This window comes from Kockiozyma suomiensis (genome assembly GCF_038497685.1).
Source record: "Kockiozyma suomiensis strain NRRL Y-17356 unplaced genomic scaffold V2V93scaffold_12, whole genome shotgun sequence".
Taxonomy (NCBI): domain Eukaryota; kingdom Fungi; phylum Ascomycota; class Lipomycetes; order Lipomycetales; family Lipomycetaceae; genus Kockiozyma; species Kockiozyma suomiensis.
Window position 1 is genome coordinate 357,146 of NW_027117675.1, and position 17,954 is coordinate 375,099.

The 17,954-nt window shown below is 44.2% G+C and overlaps 8 protein-coding genes across 8 annotated transcripts; 4 read left to right on the forward strand and 4 right to left on the reverse strand.

The window, feature by feature from the left end:
- Window positions 1-821: 821 nt before the first annotated feature.
- On the reverse strand, window positions 822-1,655 carry V2V93DRAFT_338296 (ribosome biogenesis protein SLX9-domain-containing protein; the record flags this gene model as incomplete). Its single annotated transcript, XM_066907761.1, has 2 exons — window positions 1,607-1,655; window positions 822-1,550 (listed from the first exon to the last, which is right to left on the reverse strand). The coding sequence occupies exons 1-2, from the start codon at window positions 1,607-1,609 to the stop codon at window positions 822-824; spliced, it is 732 nt and encodes a 243-aa protein (XP_066764272.1). The 5' UTR covers window positions 1,610-1,655.
- A 150-nt stretch (window positions 1,656-1,805) lies between these two features.
- On the forward strand, window positions 1,806-4,820 carry V2V93DRAFT_373781 (chloride channel). Its single transcript, XM_066911079.1, has 6 exons — window positions 1,806-2,142; window positions 2,194-2,681; window positions 2,735-3,186; window positions 3,249-3,434; window positions 3,492-4,553; window positions 4,614-4,820. Exons 1-6 carry the CDS (start codon window positions 1,943-1,945, stop codon window positions 4,698-4,700), a joined length of 2,475 nt encoding a protein of 824 aa, XP_066764273.1. The 5' UTR covers window positions 1,806-1,942; the 3' UTR covers window positions 4,701-4,820.
- A 61-nt stretch (window positions 4,821-4,881) lies between these two features.
- Window positions 4,882-6,104, forward strand: V2V93DRAFT_64175 (mitochondrial 54S ribosomal protein mL46). Its single transcript, XM_066912749.1, has 2 exons — window positions 4,882-5,788; window positions 5,849-6,104. The coding sequence occupies exons 1-2, from the start codon at window positions 5,105-5,107 to the stop codon at window positions 6,002-6,004; spliced, it is 840 nt and encodes a 279-aa protein (XP_066764274.1). The 5' UTR covers window positions 4,882-5,104; the 3' UTR covers window positions 6,005-6,104.
- V2V93DRAFT_406814 (HSP20-like chaperone) lies at window positions 5,970-7,125 on the reverse strand. The gene has a single exon (XM_066912678.1). The coding sequence runs from the start codon at window positions 6,896-6,898 to the stop codon at window positions 6,311-6,313; it is 588 nt and encodes a 195-aa protein (XP_066764275.1). The 5' UTR covers window positions 6,899-7,125; the 3' UTR covers window positions 5,970-6,310.
- Window positions 7,126-7,446: 321 nt separating this feature from the next.
- Window positions 7,447-9,304, forward strand: V2V93DRAFT_373784 (thiolase-like protein). Its single transcript, XM_066911080.1, has 5 exons — window positions 7,447-7,599; window positions 7,658-7,833; window positions 7,888-7,995; window positions 8,063-8,134; window positions 8,194-9,304. Exons 1-5 carry the CDS (start codon window positions 7,536-7,538, stop codon window positions 9,121-9,123), a joined length of 1,350 nt encoding a protein of 449 aa, XP_066764276.1. The 5' UTR covers window positions 7,447-7,535; the 3' UTR covers window positions 9,124-9,304.
- V2V93DRAFT_360460 (RmlC-like cupin domain-containing protein) lies at window positions 9,297-9,740 on the reverse strand (the record flags this gene model as incomplete). The annotated part of the gene is made up of 2 exons (XM_066908134.1): window positions 9,297-9,473; window positions 9,570-9,740. The coding sequence occupies 2 exons, from the start codon at window positions 9,738-9,740 to the stop codon at window positions 9,297-9,299; spliced, it is 348 nt and encodes a 115-aa protein (XP_066764277.1).
- Window positions 9,741-10,774: 1,034 nt separating this feature from the next.
- V2V93DRAFT_401545 (uncharacterized protein) lies at window positions 10,775-12,565 on the reverse strand (the record flags this gene model as incomplete). The annotated part of the gene is made up of 2 exons (XM_066912590.1): window positions 10,775-12,506; window positions 12,533-12,565. 2 exons carry the CDS (start codon window positions 12,563-12,565, stop codon window positions 11,046-11,048), a joined length of 1,494 nt encoding a protein of 497 aa, XP_066764278.1. The 3' UTR covers window positions 10,775-11,045.
- Window positions 12,566-13,655: 1,090 nt separating this feature from the next.
- On the forward strand, window positions 13,656-17,915 carry V2V93DRAFT_373792 (clustered mitochondria-domain-containing protein). Its single transcript, XM_066911081.1, has 3 exons — window positions 13,656-13,875; window positions 13,940-16,669; window positions 16,737-17,915. The coding sequence occupies exons 1-3, from the start codon at window positions 13,822-13,824 to the stop codon at window positions 17,682-17,684; spliced, it is 3,732 nt and encodes a 1,243-aa protein (XP_066764279.1). The 5' UTR covers window positions 13,656-13,821; the 3' UTR covers window positions 17,685-17,915.
- Window positions 17,916-17,954: the final 39 nt, after the last annotated feature.

The window sequence follows — 17,954 nt, forward strand, 5'->3', positions numbered from 1 at the left end:
TGCGTGCATTTGCTAGTGATCTTTTGTGTGGATTGGAACTATACATTTGATTACGTGACTATGTAATTATTAAGATTCTCTCTGAATCTTTTCTTTAACAGCAATTTATTTTTCTACATCAGTGCTAAATATCATACATAAATTGTACCATGGCCTCGGGCGTTGGTCCGGCCGGCCGGAGCTAGCGTTGTTAGGGCGGCGTGTACTTTTCCTGGTATGCCTCAAGTCACAAAATTTAACTCATCATGTTAGGGCTGTCAGAACTATGTGACTTGAACTTCGGTGCTGGAATAGAGCATTCTGTACAGCACAGAAGATAGTTGATGTATATATTATGCATTTGTTGTACGGGCAGTGAATGATCAATTGAATGGAGAGTCATTCTTTGGTAGAGCTTCATTACGTCAGACTGACCTCTGCTGCTCTGACTACGGCCAGAAGTATATGTTTTATCTTTGCCTTCACTGTAACTATTGGAAACAGAGGTCTGCAGCGAATGAATAAGCAATATAACGAATTTCGGCTTCAGGATCTGCAGACACTTTGAAATATGTGATGGGTAGACTGGAGAGGCAGTGAGTACTTGTATTTACGAGAAGACAATTCTGTGGCATATATTAAGAGAAGGGGTTCATTGAGAGTATAAGATGTTTTTGAAAATGCTCCCTCACTCAAAAACAGCTGTGTAAATTACACTATCTATCCTTCAATACCAGGCAGCTCATAAATTACTCGTAGACATAAATTACTCGCAAACATTCATTTCAGTATAGTCCCTATATGCAAATATCTTACAACTCCTCTAGCGGTTCCAAATCATCTTAAATTCGCTGATTAATAAATCCCCGCAAAGCTGCAAAAGGGTTCTCTCGAAATGATTGCTCAGTCATGACTTTGGAAAATCGGTCAATCTCTTGCTTAACCACCTTCTCGCCTGCCTTATTCGATACTGGTCGGTCGCGCTTCGTACTGAGATACGGATCTTCAGGCTTTTGGACAGGAACATCGTCCTCGTCCATACCTTCATCCATCTCAATGTCTGCAGTTGCAAATTCATCTGGCGATAGTGCATCCATCAAATCATTCATACTTTTTCCCGCAAGATTTTCCTTCGTTGCTTTATTTTTCCGTTTGCGCGCAGACTTTGACATATTCACTACGCCGTCAAGACTACTATTGACTGGAGTATCCGCAGTCTTTAAGCTTTCTCGCAAAATTGACTCAATACTAGTCTGTACTTTTGGCATTACAACTCGTCGTCGGTGGCTGCTGCTTGCTCCAGAAACATGAGTGGCGGACTTTCCATTCGAAGTCTGGAGTTTTCGCAGTAACACCCCGCGTTTCTCAGCCGTAACAGATTTCTTTGTAGGTTTTTTTGAAATATTCCCGCCAAGAACTGTTGTACGAGTAGATAAAGATTTAGAATTCGCTGCTGTTCTAAGTGATCGTGATATTGCTGCTTCTGCAGCTTGCAGTTTCAAAGCGTTTGTGTGGGCTCGAAGAGCCTGCCTTGCTGCTAAAATTTCAGCAGGGGATTTACGGCGAGGAGCCTAAGAATATCGTTAGAAACATCACAAAGTAAACCCAATACTAGATAATACCGTACCATATTATCGAATTAATTGAAACGCTAGTTATTGTCTCTGAGAAACCGCAGTCAAAGTTGATCTGGTTGGGAGAAAAAAACTACCCATCTATCTACATGAGCCGGGTAACGCTATAGAATTTCTCCATCGGGTAAGGGGTAGTTACCGGGTTAGGTAAGTATGTACGGACCTATTAGACAATATTCCCGACACGCGAAATAGCCATCAGATTCTATACATTCTTACGTGTTTAGGTCGAAGAAGAAGCGGACCGGCAAGAGATCACTGGAAGATTTTTTGACTCGGTGGATAACGAATAAAGCAATTGCACAGCTGATCAAGGATATTGGATCAGCATGGCAGAGCCAATACTATCATCTAATCAACAATCTAGCGATGATTTACTTGCTACCCCGACCTCATCGCGGGGTTCTTCTCTAGATATTGGTGATGAAAATAGGCTGCTATTTTCCAATGATGGTAAAGATGTGACATATGAGCAGCCAGCTCCGATAAACCCATGGTCGGAGCGACCGCAATTGACGGACTCTAGCAGGTAGGTCTTACAATTCATATCATGAACTTTACTAATAATGTGGTTTATCAGCGACAGTTACACGAAGAGACGCTCATCACCCTACGTTGGCTATACGGCAGACTCACCGATTGAATCTACTCCTGCTGGCTTTTTGGAGCTACCAGGTCACCAAGTCGCAAGCCAGAACCAGTCGCGATCATCGGACGCGATAACTCCATTCACCCCTGTGGGTAGATATAGTATGGAAAGTGCATCTACAGCAAAAGGGTTACTCGATTGGAATGTTGTGGGAAACAATATTGGATATGAAAATATGTCTACAATTGACTGGATGAACGAATATAGAAAGGAGAAGTTACGTGCAGGACGAGCAAAGACATATGTTTCTGACTCTGCTAAGCTGTGGCTCATTCTTTTAGTTACTGGCCTCTCTGTTGGACTTATTGCTGCTGGAATAGATGTCGTCGTCAATTGGCTTGCCGACTTGAAGCTGGGCTATTGCAGTTCCGGATTTTATTTAAGCAAGGAGTTTTGCTGTCTTGGTGACGACAATACAAGTAAGATCGTCTTGTCTATGCTATTTCTAACTCACACTGACTTCACTCTTTAGCATGTGAATCCTGGAATTCATGGGGAGCAGCGTTACATACCTCTGGAGCTGGAAGTTATATAATTGATTATTTCTTTCATGTCTTTTTTGCTCTAATATTTGGATCAGCTGCGGCATTCCTTGTCTTGAAATATGCACCTTATGCGAGCCACAGCGGAATTCCTGAGATTAAAACGATTTTGGGTGGATTCATAATTAAAGGGTTCATGGGATTTTGGACTTTAATCACAAAAACCTGCTCAATGTGTCTAGCCTCTGCTTCTGGCATGTGGTTTGGCGGAGAAGAGCCATTGATTCATATTGCTTGCTGCTGCGCTAATATAGCGACTCGGCTATTTCCCTCGCTGAGAAGAAATGAGGCTCGCAAGAGAGAGATTTACTCGGCTGCTGCGGCTGCCGGAATTGCAGTTGGATTTGGTGCGCCAGTTGGCGGCGTTCTTTATAGTCTCGAGGTATGTCTAGTTTGAATGGAATAAACAAAGAGACCTTACTGATTTGGATATTTCAACTCTAGCAAATCTCCTATTATTTTCCAGATAAAACCTTGTGGCAAAGCTTTGTATGTGCTATGGTTGCTTCGGTATCTATCCAGCTTGCGAATCCATTTAGGACTGGAAAACTTGTTATTTTTCAAGTTACATCTAGTCGGCTGTTTCATGATTTTGAAATCTTTCCTTTTCTGCTATTGGGAATCATTGGAGTGAGTGAACAGTAATATATTTTTAATAGAGTACCATTATTCTGACCCTTTTTCCAGGGAATTTTCGGTTCACTGTTTATAAAGCTCAATATGCTCATTGCTCGATGGAGACCAAAAAGCTGGGCGTTTTCTCATCCTCTGGCAGAAGTTGCGATTCTTGGCGTAGTCACTGCTTTATTTAGCTTTCCCATTCAATTCTCACGCATTCAAAATATTATGTTGGTAGCGAATTTACTTAAAGAGTGTGCTCCAGATGATACATCATTGCTTTGCGATCCCAGTTCTTCAGGCAAGACTATTGGATTGTTACTGGTAGTTGCCGTTCTTGGATTTTTTTTCTCGGCGTACACGTTTGGTACAAATATTCCGTCGGGAATTATGATGCCTTCTATGACTATTGGAGCATGCTATGGGAGAGCATTTGGTATAATGATGGAATCTTGGCAAAGGAATCATCCAAACTTTTTCATTTTCAGATCATCATGCCTGCCTGATGTGCCCTGCGTTACACCGGAAGTTTACGCTATCGTCGGCGCGGTTTCAGCGCTGGGTGGAGTTACGAGATTGACTGTGTCGTTGGTTGTGATAATGTTTGAATTAACGGGTGCTCTGGGATACGTGCTACCGATTATGGTATCAGTCATGATTGCAAAATGGGTCGGAGACGGAATTAACAGAAATGGAATCTACGAAAGCTGGATTCAGATTCGTGGATATCCATTTCTAAGTAACAACGATGGTGACCCTATCGCAGATTTATCAGTTAATGAAATTATGACTCGCACCGAGCGTTTGGTTGTCTTGAACTCGAGCGGGTATACGATCTGCGAACTGGATGAGATTATCGCGACTAACGACTTAAAGGGATTCCCAGTCGTCAATAATTCTCAGGAATACATACTACAAGGATATATTACTAGAAACGAGTTACGGTATGCTCTTCAGCAAGCGAAAGGCATTCCAAAATATTCTGAATCTTCTCCCTGTCTTCTCGCTGGTTCGGCGCCACCGTTGAGCTCTGGTGCTTATGTCGATTTGCGACAGTTGGTCGACCAGACGCCGCCTACATTGTCATACAAAAGTTCGCTTGCATTGGTTGTTACGATATTTCAGAGAATGGTAAGTGAATAACTACAGTTTTATTTCCGAAACGTTGCTAATTGTCAAATCTTATGATAGGGTCTGCGGTATATGCTTCTTACGAAGAAAGGGAGATTGCAGGGACTCATTACTAGAAAGGAAGTTTGCGCAAAACACGTCATATAAGTACTATAGCACACACAGATGCACTATGTGCTTTATTAAATAGATTTTTGTTCTGCATATTCATAAAGCATATAAACAACTTACATAAGTTCACTGAAAAGAGCCAGAACTGTCACCCCTAAAATAAAGTTCTCAGCCAAATTGCTACGAGAAGTCGGGATCACGAATTTTTTTTGAGACCTTGAATATTGAGTTGGCATTTCTGTACGCTCAATTTCCAGTTTATTTTTGACGATTGTACTCTTTTGGTTTAACATTGGAAAATGATTATTGGGAGTATATCTCACCCACTTCGGCTGCAGTGTAGCCGTAAACTAGGTTAGTTTTTTTTTGCGTGTGGTTATACTGGTTATACTGCTTATTCTATGGGGTCTAATGGAATGTGAATAGCAAACTCAGAAACTATGTTTTTCCTGCGAAGGTCATTAGCTACTTCAGCTACTGCAGATGCCCTGGCGATTGAATCAGACTCGGGCAGTCCCGCAAAGGAGTTCAAGATAATGTCAGGAGTCATACTAAGTCGGCCACCAATCATTACTCCGGAGCAAACAGCATTTTCAAAGGCATATTATCATTACCAATCTGAGCTTTACAAGCGAATGAGCTGGACTTTTCCATACTGGTTTTATTACCCCAAGGGAACGTTGGCTGAGAATGAATATACTCGAGTGCAGCCGAAGCTTAATGAGAAGGATCCCGACGTTTTGTTTAACCGTGATCGGAACAGCAAGCAGGATGTAGTTTTTCCGCCTCGATCAGTTCAGCGTGAGACAGAGGAATCTGCGCGTATATATGCGAAAATCGTGCCAAATCCCCGAACAACAATAGCCGATGAGGAGAACAACATTAGAAGTTTAGAGAGAAAATTAGATAGAACACTATACCTTATAGTCAAGAGAGATGGTGAATCGCTGGAGTGGTCGTTTCCTGCTACTACTATTGAGTCTGGTGAGAATTTGGAGTCGTCTTCTACGCGAATGTTGGCGCAGTATGGTGGTGAAGATATGAATATTTTTCTCGTCTCTGGTACACCGGCGCTATACTACAAGGATGTCTACGAATCTGATGGAAAATACGAGGGAGCAAAGGTATGAGATTATAAAACTACGTTGTAGTGCTATAACAGATAACTAACTGTTTATTCATAGATTTTCTACTTAAAGTCTCGGATTTTCAATGGATTATTCAAGCCTCAGAAGGAAAGCGGCATTGTGGATTACGCTTGGCTAACAAAAGAAGAGCTTTCAAGCTATCTTGACAAGCAATACTGGCGAAAAGTAGCTGGGGCGTTGAGTAAGCAGTGATAGTTTCAGGGAAAATGTGGACAAATTTCAGTATATAGTGCCCTGTAGATAGTTGTATGTATAAATTAAACGTCATTATTCCGGATTAGAAGATATGCGACATATACGTTGCTGTAGGGTAGGATTACAGAAATAGAATTAGCTGAAAACGAATCAATTATTTACAAATGACCATTATCAAGAATAGTATCCCAAATTACCGAATAATAACTAACAATAAAACCAAATCATGAGACCAAATCAGAACCAATTAATCCGAGTGAAGTTATCAAATCAACACCGTCAATGACTCGTAAACGCAGAAGTTTAGTCAAGTTTCTCAGCCTCAGGAGAAATTTTATCGGCAGGCGATTCGGAAGCGGCGTCGATCCAGTCGTCAGCAGGATTAGCGACTGTCTCGACTGTGATCTTCCTGCTTGGCAGCTCAGCAACCTTGGGTACAGATACCTCGAGAACGCCATTGATTAGCTTGGCTGAAATATTGTCAGAGATTATCTTCACTGAAGGACCAAGCCGAACACGACGCTCGAAGTTGCCGACACGCCTCTCGCTTACGCGCAGAGAGTCAGTGTGGTCGGTGAAGGGAGCGGGACGCTTGATCTCGCCGGCCAGGACAACTTCATTAGTCTTAGGCTCGAAGTTGACCGATATTGCATTGGGCGAGGCACCAGGAAGAGATGCGTGAATGAAAAACGCTGAGTCAGTCTCATAAATGTCCACAGCTGGGACAAAGTCGAGCTTTGTTACTGGTGTCGAAGCAGCGGGGTTAGACTGAGCATTCTCCGACTTGCTGGCGGGAGGGGTGCCGCGGCACTGAGGCCCACTGTAGTGACGTCCCATTTCATTGTTAAAAACTTCAAAGAGATCAAAGAGGACAGGACCGAAGGAAGCCATTGTATTTGCAGAAGATATAGTCTGGAGAAGAGTTGGGAGAGCCAATTGAGTCAAGGTGAAAACAGACGATATGAGAGGCTATGTAGGAAGAAGGAGCAGGGCAGAAGCGGGTCCTTTATAGAAGACATTTGCAAGAAAGATGCTGACAGCGCGTCAGTATGCGTCAGAGGACAGAGCGAGTTCGAGGATGTTCTCGAAAGTCGGGGAAGTGGTTTGAACGCGTAAGCCGCGAAAGGGAAGGCGCGCGAAGCTTCGAGAGCGATGGCGATAGATGAGTGGCTTGCTTTGTGGCGCGAACTGTGCCACGTGAGCCGCATCTGCTTTACATGGACGAGGTTCTTGATTTAGACCGTCATCATTTGATTATAAATCTGTATCTGGGTGTCTGTAACTTGAAATTATCAGTATTGTAAAAGATGGCCTTAATATGCTGTCATATGAAAAAAACAATGGCGAATGCAGCGCGTAAATTTACAATTGCACAAATCTTAGCATGCATCCGAGATTACTCATCATCGTTAGTAACACATGACTACAATCAGAAAACATTTCTTCGCCATTGATTGCATCCATCACTTTTGAATAGACTGAGATATTTCGATTGTCCCAGGGGATTTTCGATTGTCGAGAAATTTAGATGCACAGCATGTCCAGGCGTGTCGTCATCACTGGTCTGGGACTCATAACTCCACTAGGCGTTGGTACGCTTCTTTATTTGTCTGTTGACAAACTATTTGATCTAACATGACAACTTTCCAGGAGTCAAGCAGACATGGTCTAGACTTATAGCGGGAGATTCAGGGATTATCTCGACTTTAAATCAGCCTGACAAAGCTTTTGAGACGGTGCCAACAAAAGTTGCTGGTTTTGTGAAGGACGGTCTGGGTGGTATTGAAAAGGGAGAATGGACTCCTTCAGAGTGGGTTTCTAAAAATGTATATTGACCGCTTTATTTCAATACTTGATGCAGCCATATTAATTATTTTAAGGACGAACGACGTATGGGCAGATACTCGTGTTTCGCGATGTCAGTTGTCGAACAAGCATTACGAGATGCCGAATTCGTCGCCGATACCGACGCTCTCAAACAGCGAACTGTATGTCTACATTTTTGCTTTTGTCTCCACGTATTTGATAAGAATAAACTCCAACATCTATCATTAGGGTGTATGTCTAGGGTCAGGAATTGGAAACTTGGATGATACCTTCGAAAGCGCGCTTTCGTTCGACAAATTCGTATGTTTCTCTAATATTCAAAAATCAAAATTTTCATTTCATGCTCATACATTTCAAAGGGTTACAAAAAGGTCTCTCCATTAATGGTCCCTAAGTTACTACTTAATATGGCCGCAGGATATATCTCCATAAAATACGGTTTCCAAGGTCCAGTACACTCAGTGACAACAGCATGCACAACAGGGTTACACGCTATAGGCGACGCCTCACGTTTCATACAATTCGGCGATGCAGACGTTATGGTTGCTGGTGGATCAGAAGCGTGCATATCACCATTTTCACTAGCTGGATTCGCTAGAGCGAAGAGTGTGGCTACGGAATTTAATGATAATCCTGCTGCAGCGTCGAGACCATTTGACATCGCTCGAAATGGCTTCGTGATGGGAGAAGGTGCAGGCGCAGTTGTTTTGGAGGAACTGCAACATGCACTAGATCGTGGAGCAAAAATTTACGGAGAGGTAGTCGGTTACGGTCTCTCTGGCGATGCTCACCACATCACCGCTCCGCCTCCCCGGGGCGACGGTATTCTTCTATCAATGAAAAGCGCAATTAGGCAGGCCGGTATTCGCCCTGCTGATATAGATTATATCAATGCACATGCTACGTCTACGTCGCAAGGTGATGCTGCCGAGAATCTTGCAATTCGGCGCCTGATGCTTGAAGGTGTGGATGACCAAGTCGCTGGAGAATATAACGGATTCAAAAAGCTCGAAGCTAGTGAAATCAATATATCCAGCACTAAGGGTGCTATAGGGCATTTGCTAGGTGCCGCTGGAGCCGTCGAAACGATTTTCACTGTTCTGGCGATGAGAGATGGGATACTACCACCTACGGCGAATCTGGAGAATATTGACCCGAGTCCTGACTTTACCTGTAATTATGTGCCATTAAAAGCACAAAAGAGAGATATTGCCTATGCTTTGAGTAACAGTTCAGGATTTGGAGGAACTAATGCGACCATCTGCTTAGCCAGAGATGTGTCGCTGTAAATAGTTTACTCAACAATGGATTATACAATGATAGGTCAACGATTTTAATCTGACAACAGAGATACTGATTTTACTTATTTAATTTGGTTTTGGAAAAAGAATTGAATGTGAAATTTTTATTTTTTAGGCATTGTATAAGATAGAACTAACAAAACAATTTTCAGTTAAGACGATCAAGCAGTACCTCTAACTCTCCGGCCAACGAAGAAAGCAAGACCGTAGTCAGTCGAGGTGAAGGTGATGGTGCAGCCAGCCTTGAAGTAGAAAGTGTCACCAGGGCCGGCGGTGACCTTGTATCCGGTCTCGTCCTCCATAGTAAAGTTGCCCTCAAGGATGACTTTCATCTCGTCCTGTACAAACAAAAACCCAAAAGTTAGCTTGTAATTCAATTTCCTACTAGCAATTAAGAGGTAGAATCAGGTAATGACAAACGAAACTGCACTTACGTAATCGTATTTGTACACAAGAGGAGTACCGGCTTCTTGTCTGTAGAAACCGGATGTGATCTGGTGGTCCTCATCGGTTTCCGAGGTGAAGCAGTCGCCGAGGAAAGCGTTGCCATTGGCGATATGGGGAGGCTTCTCCGAAGAGGCACCTTTCTTGAAGAGCATAGGCATTGTGAATTAGCTGATTTTTGTTGAAGATTAGGGGAAAAGGGAACGGGTGACGCGACGTGTAGGAACGGGAAAAAATGAATAGGTGGGGTGGGAAGGGAAGGGATTTATACTGCCAAGCTGGTTGCTCCCAGTTTCGGTACCGTAGTGCTATCTTTCTCTATCGACACTGAGATAAAAAGCTTACACACAGACAATGAGAGAACGGACAGATATTGAGATCTGCACGCGGAAATAAATTAATTTGTTTGGTTCGATCAGAAATATATTTGCTATCGTCTTTATGTATGCCTTTCTTATCCAAAGTCTTTCTGTATCATATCTTTGATCCTTTATCGTGCGTAATTTTGTGCGTACGAATAGTGGTATATCGATAGATTCCCGAAATGGGAGAACTATGGCTTGGCCCGATGAGGATAAGCATAGCTATGCATCCTGACACGGGTTGGTGAGGCGAGAAACTTAACTAATCTGCAAATTAACTTAAGTGGCTCTGTAACATCGCCTACTTTATGCAAGATACCAATTGATGATTGACTTTGGTTCTTGTCTGTCCAATTACTTTGTTTTGGATTTTATGCTGTCGGATTAATTTTCAACTGCGCTGTGTTGAATGTTGAATTGACCAGCAGACAATATGCTGGAATACGATTACACTCGGACCCGGGGGGCCGCTTATCAGGGCTTATCTACGCTTTCTATGCATACAATGATTTCCTGCTTCCACATCTCTTGCTGATCGCAATTGGCGGCGCTTCTATGAATTTTCGAAATCAGCGGTCTGGTGCACAGCTTTTCCGCAAGTGTATGGTAATATATGCATGAAATCAGGAGTGACAGTTCCGCGAGTCAAGGTAAGAGTCTGTTAGTCTGATACAGCTTGTGCCTTTACAAAGTTTTCACTCCTAACCTTGTTCAGGCTGCATAGTACACTATCCTATTCATAAGTACGGGTCGATGGCGGTATAGGCAGTTTCTGCCAATTTTAATTCAAAATGTAGTAACTCATTCCTAAAGTGTTGTGCTTTTTTTACTCTAATAGACAGTAGTGGATGTTATTCCAGAATGAACGTTAAAGGCGCGGCTTTAAACTAAGACCATAGAGAGAAATCATGTGTCAAACAAAAGAAAACCTCCTTTTAGTTCTATTTATCAAGATCGAAACCTAGTACAATTGGAGAATTCCACTGTCAAAAATTGATAATATTATATCTTCCGAGACCCAAAGCCATAGCTTGGAGCGTCAGGGTTCACACCAACTCATCTGAATGCTACGAGAGACCTCGTATTTGTATTTATTTCTAATCTTTAATCGTCTTCTCCATCTTCTTCATTAGGTGGCGCAACGACTTCCATCACAAAACTATCACGAACACCTTTCCAACTATTTCCCTTGTTGAAGTCAATCTGGTACTTTCCACCACCTACAAGATCCTTCAGTACTAGTTCCCTAGTGCGACCCAGACTCTCGATTGCACTGACACGATCTAAAGTTTCTTCTAGCAACTCATCAAATCCAGGCTCTGCACATATCTGTCTGAAAGCCTCCATCATAGGCGCAGAATCGGCACGTACGTGAGACTTTGAATCAATAGTGAAAATGTTTAGATTATCATATTTTTGAATATAGTCGGCACGAGTCATGACCTGTCGAGCTTTCCATAGAGGCAATGAGGGAAGAAGATGGTCGTCGTCTGGAAGCCGATTACCGTTGGCGTCAATATGAGCTTTTTCCATTTCAACGAGTTCTTTGGCAAGCAGCATTGCTGACCCGGAGAATTTTCCAGATTCCATAACGTCGTCATCCATGTCCTCGCCGAGCAGTCCGCATTGATTAAGAAACCAGGTCTTTTCAGTGTCGACTAGTTGTTGCGCATGCGCAAGCATGTCGGTGTGTTGAGCCACGCGATTTAAGAACTGTGGCCGACCGCCAACCATATCGTAAATTCGGTTGCAAAATTCTACTGGTACATTCTGATCAAAATATTTCCTGCGCCAGATTTGTAATGCCTCTACTGTTTTGGCACGCGATAGATCTTTGATGGTGATTACATCAAGACGAGTTCCAAGCCGCATGAATCGTTCGTAGACCCAGTAATCGTCACTGTTGAAAATCATAGTGACTAATCCTGAAGCAGCAAAGGCTTCCGCACGTTGTTGGAGAAGTTCGACTAAATTATTGCCGTCATCGTCTTCGCGAAGAAGATGGGTTGAGTTGACGATAAGAACAAGCGGACGACCCTTTGTCTTCACAACATCTAAAGCAACTTCTTCAAGTTTGTCAAAAGCACGTTCAATATCCAGTAAAGCAGTAGTATCACGAGGACCACGAATGGAAAACAATGATCCGATATAATCTTCATGATATTGATAGTTTAGTGCCTTGCCCAATCTGATTCTGACAATTTCAGGATCCGAATGAGCTTCAAACATAGTGCAATTGCGTCCTTGAACTCGTCGGAGACCTTCGAGCAGCATTGAAGTTTTGCCAGTGCCCTTTTCGCCAATTATAAGATAGTACCGGCCTAAACCATTTCCAGAGACGGCTTTGTCGATAAACGTTTGCTCGTCGCGCACAACCCATTCTGGGTCTGTTTCGTCGTGAGAGTGGAAAGCCATATCAAGACTTGGATCACCTTCGTTGAATGCAAATCTGATTTTTTTTAAAACACGTTTCTGGTAATTGACATGATACAAATAGCCTGAGACACCGAGCACGCCGAGTGTCGCTAAAGTCACGGCACCGGTTTCTAAGGCCTTGAACCCTGCCTGTTCCAAGCGTTCACGATTGGTACTTTTGTGAGATTGTTTCCCTCCGGCATCGTCATCTTCTTCACCAAATATCTGAGGGCCAATATTTGTGATCCGCCGCCGAAACTGCGGGGGAGAAACCTTCTGCAGGCGGCCGCGGCTTAGAAGCGGCAGTGCGCGACGGAAATCAATGCGAGAGGCTAGCATGATCGCTCAGGGGAGAGAATATTCGATGACCTATCGACTGCACAGGAGGAGGAGCAAATTTTGAGGAAGATCTTGGCTCTGCTGCTGCGCCCGGCGCCGCTGATGAACAATCGCATAGTAGTTTGCACAGCCGCACGGCTCACCAAAGAAGAGCAAGAATGGCCCGATGCGGCAAGTAAGAGTTTAAAAAGACTTTGAGCAGGTGAACAGTAACAATCTTAGGAAAAGAGAGCAGAGCTAGCCGAGAGAGACGAGGAAATAGTGGAGAGTGTGCGCAAAGCGAGCTCTTCGAACGGAATCATCATTACCTCCGGGAAATATATCTTCATTGTCAACTACAACTCAGAGAAAGACGAGCTACGCCGCCCAGTTCGAGGCGTCTTTGTCGCTATTCGATGCCCGTGACTTGGGACTTCCGCAAGAGACGTCGTAGGCCAATCGGAGGCCCGACATCTGCGTAATTCTGCGCAGCTATTTCTGCGACAACAGTAGACATTCTATAGCATTGCAAATACTTGTACATATTCTGTTTACTGCTCTTATTATTCTGCTCATACAGCTAACCCAATCTGACAGCGTCTCCGGCTCATTCGTCGGCGTCGAGGCGGAATAGGCTGCTTACCCGGACGCTGGTACCTCTGCTTTGCCGCTTACCCCACGTACCCAACAAACTCTTCGAACAGCCAAAAAAATCTCGTACTTACTCCGAACCGTCCGCTGCCTGTTCTTCCCTGGCTTTTATCAGGCACTGTCTCGGTATCTATTGGAGGCATTTGCATACTGTCTTTCTCTTGGTTTAGTCTAGAGTTGCATTCTGTTTTCAGTCATTCTTTCTGCGATTGCCTGGCAGCGAGCCTTGACGACTTAAAATTCGCATTTTACTGTCTTTTGAATAATGGCCGATCCGAGTCAAGGTACGCTTCTATATATCTTTTTTTTTCTCATTTTTATGCTCTGTATTGTGACCGCATTTAACTTTGTCAACTCAGACACTGCACTTTCGCAGGATATTGTCGCCGAGGGCGAGCAGCCCACCGAAGGTATATTCACTTTACCGGGTTCTATATTTTGACCTTGTACCCCCCTGCCCCCCCCCCAACTAACATCACAATGTATAGCCTCGGATATGTTGAACCTTACTGTCAAACTTCCTCATGAGCCTGGATCGATCAAAATAATGGTATGTCAGATTTGGTTTGTGTTTCCGGTGACCTACTTAATAATTTAAACGATTGTTGATATAGGTGTCCAAGCATGAGACGTTTAATGACATTCGTCAATCAATTCTCGATCTCCCTTCGACCGTGCAATACACCTGCTTCTCTCTCTGGTTCAGTGGCTCAAAATTGAACGATTTCCTTGAATTAGATTCCGTTGAAGGGATCCACAATGACGCAACTCTTGAGCTACACGAAGAAGCATACACCGAACGCGAGGCTCGGTTGCATGTTCTCAAAGTTCGGGACATCATTGGTCTTCGTTCGTCTAAAAACGATGCGATTGCTGCTTTGAGCCCTGGTCTTTCTGCCCTGGAATCTGTTGAGGTATCTGGTGAGCTCTTCAAAACGAATGCTTCTGAGGGAGATGCATCAAAGGTTCACCACGCAATGTCTGGTTTTGAAAGAGATGCTGCTCCGACTTTGACTGAGATTTTCCCTCAGCCAGAACCTGCCACTCCGCAGTGTCTCAAATCTCTTGGATTGTCGATGTGGCATCCCCCGCCCGCAAATCTTCGTCTGCGTGGTGATCTGCTCTATTTGCAGGTCCACACTTTGGAAGGTACGACCTTCCACATCACCTCGCACATCTCTGGTTTTTACGTGTCCAATTCCTCAAGTCAGAAATTTGACCCCTCACGTAAGCCAAAGTCTTCCGCAGCTCACTCTTTGCTTGTCCTGCTGCAAGAGCTATCTCCTCTTTTTGCTTCCCAACTTCAGAGCTGGCAGACTGAGTTAGGCCGACGAGATCCGCTGACGGTATATACGCCTACCAATGCTATGCTAGCGGCTCCTTTCATTGCAAACCCTGATCATGCGTTGATTACAGACATCTCGCGAACGCAAGAACAGCTACTTCTTGGTGGAAGTGATAATCTAGACACTGTTCGTGACTGGAACGAGGATCTTCAGTCGACGCGTGAGATGCCCCGAGCTACTATCGCTGAGCGTATTCTTCGTGAGAGATTGCTGAATAAACTCTCGTTTGATTTTTCTGAGGCGGCTGCCAAAGGTGCTGTTCACATTGTGCGCGAAGAAGTCCCGGCTCTTAACCCGAACGAATTTCGCGACGCTCAGATTTTTTTGTATAATGGCATCTTCTTCTCGTTTGGCGCTGACGGCATGGGCACTTTCGAGAAGGAAGGCGGCGACTACGCCGCTCGTTATGCTGTCGGTAAGGATCTGGCAGGAGTCAAATTTGTCACGCAATTAGATGTCGAAGGCATTTACCCTCTTTGCACCGTTATTGTAGACTACTGCGGTCGTCGTGTCGTTGCGCAGTCTCCTGTTCCTGGTATATTCCGCCAGCGTGAAGATGGTACTCATCAGATTGTCTACGGAGGTGTTGAGGAACGCAAGATTATTGCTAATTCTTCAGCGTTTAAGCCATACTTTGAAAAAGTTGCCGAGAGTCTTCATCTAAAGACGCATACCGTCTGGGATCAGGATAATGCGCCTTTTGAGCTGGCCACTTCTCTCGAGACAAAAGGTTTACAAGGCACCGATGGACGAAAATATATCATTGACTTGTACCGTATCACTCCTCTCGATATCGAGTTTTTGGAGTTAGAAGCAGGATACCCGCATAACATGGCGGTCCTGCGTACTGAGGCTGTCGACGAGTGGTGGAGAACTCAAATTCGCGCTTGGGTTTCCGAAGAAACTGAGAAGTATAAGGCGGAAGGTAAAGAGGTGCGATTTATCTACAAGTCCGCCACTGCGCAGTCCAAGTCTGACGACGTCGCTGAAGAGTCCTCAGAGGCTACTGCTCCGACTACAACGGAAGAGGAATCTGCTGAAGGTGCTAATGGTGAAAAGAAAGAAGTCATCACGGTTTCATTTAACGGCTTCAAGTATGCCGTCAATCCTGATGTTTTCTCTGGTCAACTTCCCCTAACTGAGGCCGACAAGGAGGAATACGCTGCCGACGAAGCTACTGCGCGTTCGGTGGCGAAGTTTGTCAAGACAACCTTGATTCCTAATTTCATCGACGATATTCTTAATGGAGTATTGTCTGTTCCGCTTGATGGTACTCAGCTTTCAAAGATTATGCATAAGCGTGGCATCAATCTGCGTTACCTCGGCGCTGTGCTTGATGCTATTCCTTCTGCCGAGGCAAACTCAAAAATTCCGAAAAAGCTGTCTTTGTTTAAAGTTATGGTCGAGCAGGAGATTATTGTGCGGTCAGCTAAGCATGCAATCAATGAGTTGATTCGTGATCTCCCAACCTCCGTAATCCCGTATGCTGCCGCCCATGTCTTCAACTCTATTCTTGGTCTGAAGTATAACTCTAGTCCTGCAATCGCTGTTGATGAAGGGCTGAGTGCTCTGTATCCTGAGGTTGCGATGGAATTTGCTAGATTGTCAGCGAAGGATATTCAGCAACTGATTAGTAGCGAAGCCAAAAATCGATTCCGCTACGATTTGGGAGAAGAATGGGCAGAGAAGAAAGTTCGCCCTTTGCAGCTTTTTAGAGAATTGTCGATCAAACTAGGTTTCCAGTGGCGAGCAAAGGAGTATAATTTTGACAAGACCGCTTCCGTTGTTACAGCCAAGATTGAAGACAAGGGCACCAGACCCGAAAAGGTGAATGGTGAGGCTGCTAAGAAGCAAGGCAAGAACCGCAAGAAGCATAGCAAGCAGCAGCTGGTTGTCAAAGAAGATACTGCTGCAGTTAAGAAGGCGTTGCCTGCAACAACATTTTCTGCTGATGATTTACTGAATATTGTGCCGATCATCAAGGATTCCACCATGAAGGTAATAAATACGAGCAATGCCTAGTTCTATTATGTTAATAATCTGCTAACAAAAAATTTGAATATAGTCTGTTCTTGCTGAAGAAGCAATCGAAGCCGGACGTATATCAATCATGCAAGGCCAGCGTGAGATTGGTGTCGAACTTCTTCTCGAATCTCTTTCACTTCATGAACAAGTCTATGGCATCCTACATCCAGAAGTCGCACGTGCATATTCTCAGTTGTCGATGATTTACTCTGGACTTGACGACTCGCAAGCTGCTACGGTCGAGTACGCGCGTAAGGCGGTCCTTATTGGAGAGCGGACTCTTGGATTTGACTCTGCTGAGACTGTGCTTTTGTATCTCAACCTAGCGCTCGCTGAGCACGCAAACGGAAACGCTCATGTGGCGCTCGCTCTCGTTCGTCGAGCGTACAATATCTGGCGCGTCATTTGCGGTGACGGGCATCCTGATTTCGTCACGACATTAAACAACGCTGCGGTGATGCTGCAGTCTCTTTCAGTTTTTAAAGATTCAAGAGAATGGTTTGAAGCTTCTCTTGAGTTGTGTGAGAATATCTTTGGGCCAAAATCTGTAAGCACTGCTACGCTCTACTTTCAGGTGGCGCAAGCTATGGTGTTGACTCAAGACTCTCATGGCGCTGTGCAGAAAATGCGCGAGGCATACACGATTTTCCGCGACGAGTTGGGTGCCGAAGATAATAATACAATTGAGGCTGAAAAATGGCTTGTCCAATTGACGCAGTCGGCTGTGCAACACGCACGACAAACTCAGGATGCTGAAGCCAAGAAGGCACGCCAGGCGGCGATTGTGAATGGCACTGCAAAATCTGTCAAGCCCGTTGGTGCTACTGCTTCTGCTGCCGCTAATACGGCTAAGGCGCCGAGCTCAGCGGGTCGTCGGTCAAAGACTGCTGATATTTTGAATGGTGTGCCGGCAGGTGAAATTCGGCCGTCGTCGATTAACACAAAGTCAATTGAGGACTTGGTTAAGTATATCGGTGGCAGCAACTAAATTCTGTGTTTAAAATATCGTTTCCTGTTGATTCATTTATCTGCTGGAACAGTATAAGAAAGAGAAAGAAGCACCATGTAATTATGTATATTCCCGTCTCATACAGAAGTAGACGTCCTTTTGATTTTGGAGGAAGGAGCCAAAGAGGACGGTGCTGAAATGTAAATATCTATTTTCCGATTGTGTCTATATATATACTGTATATTTTGTACATTTTGGAATACACTTCATATTATTATTTATTCTAGCGACTTTCGGTCTGTAAATGGC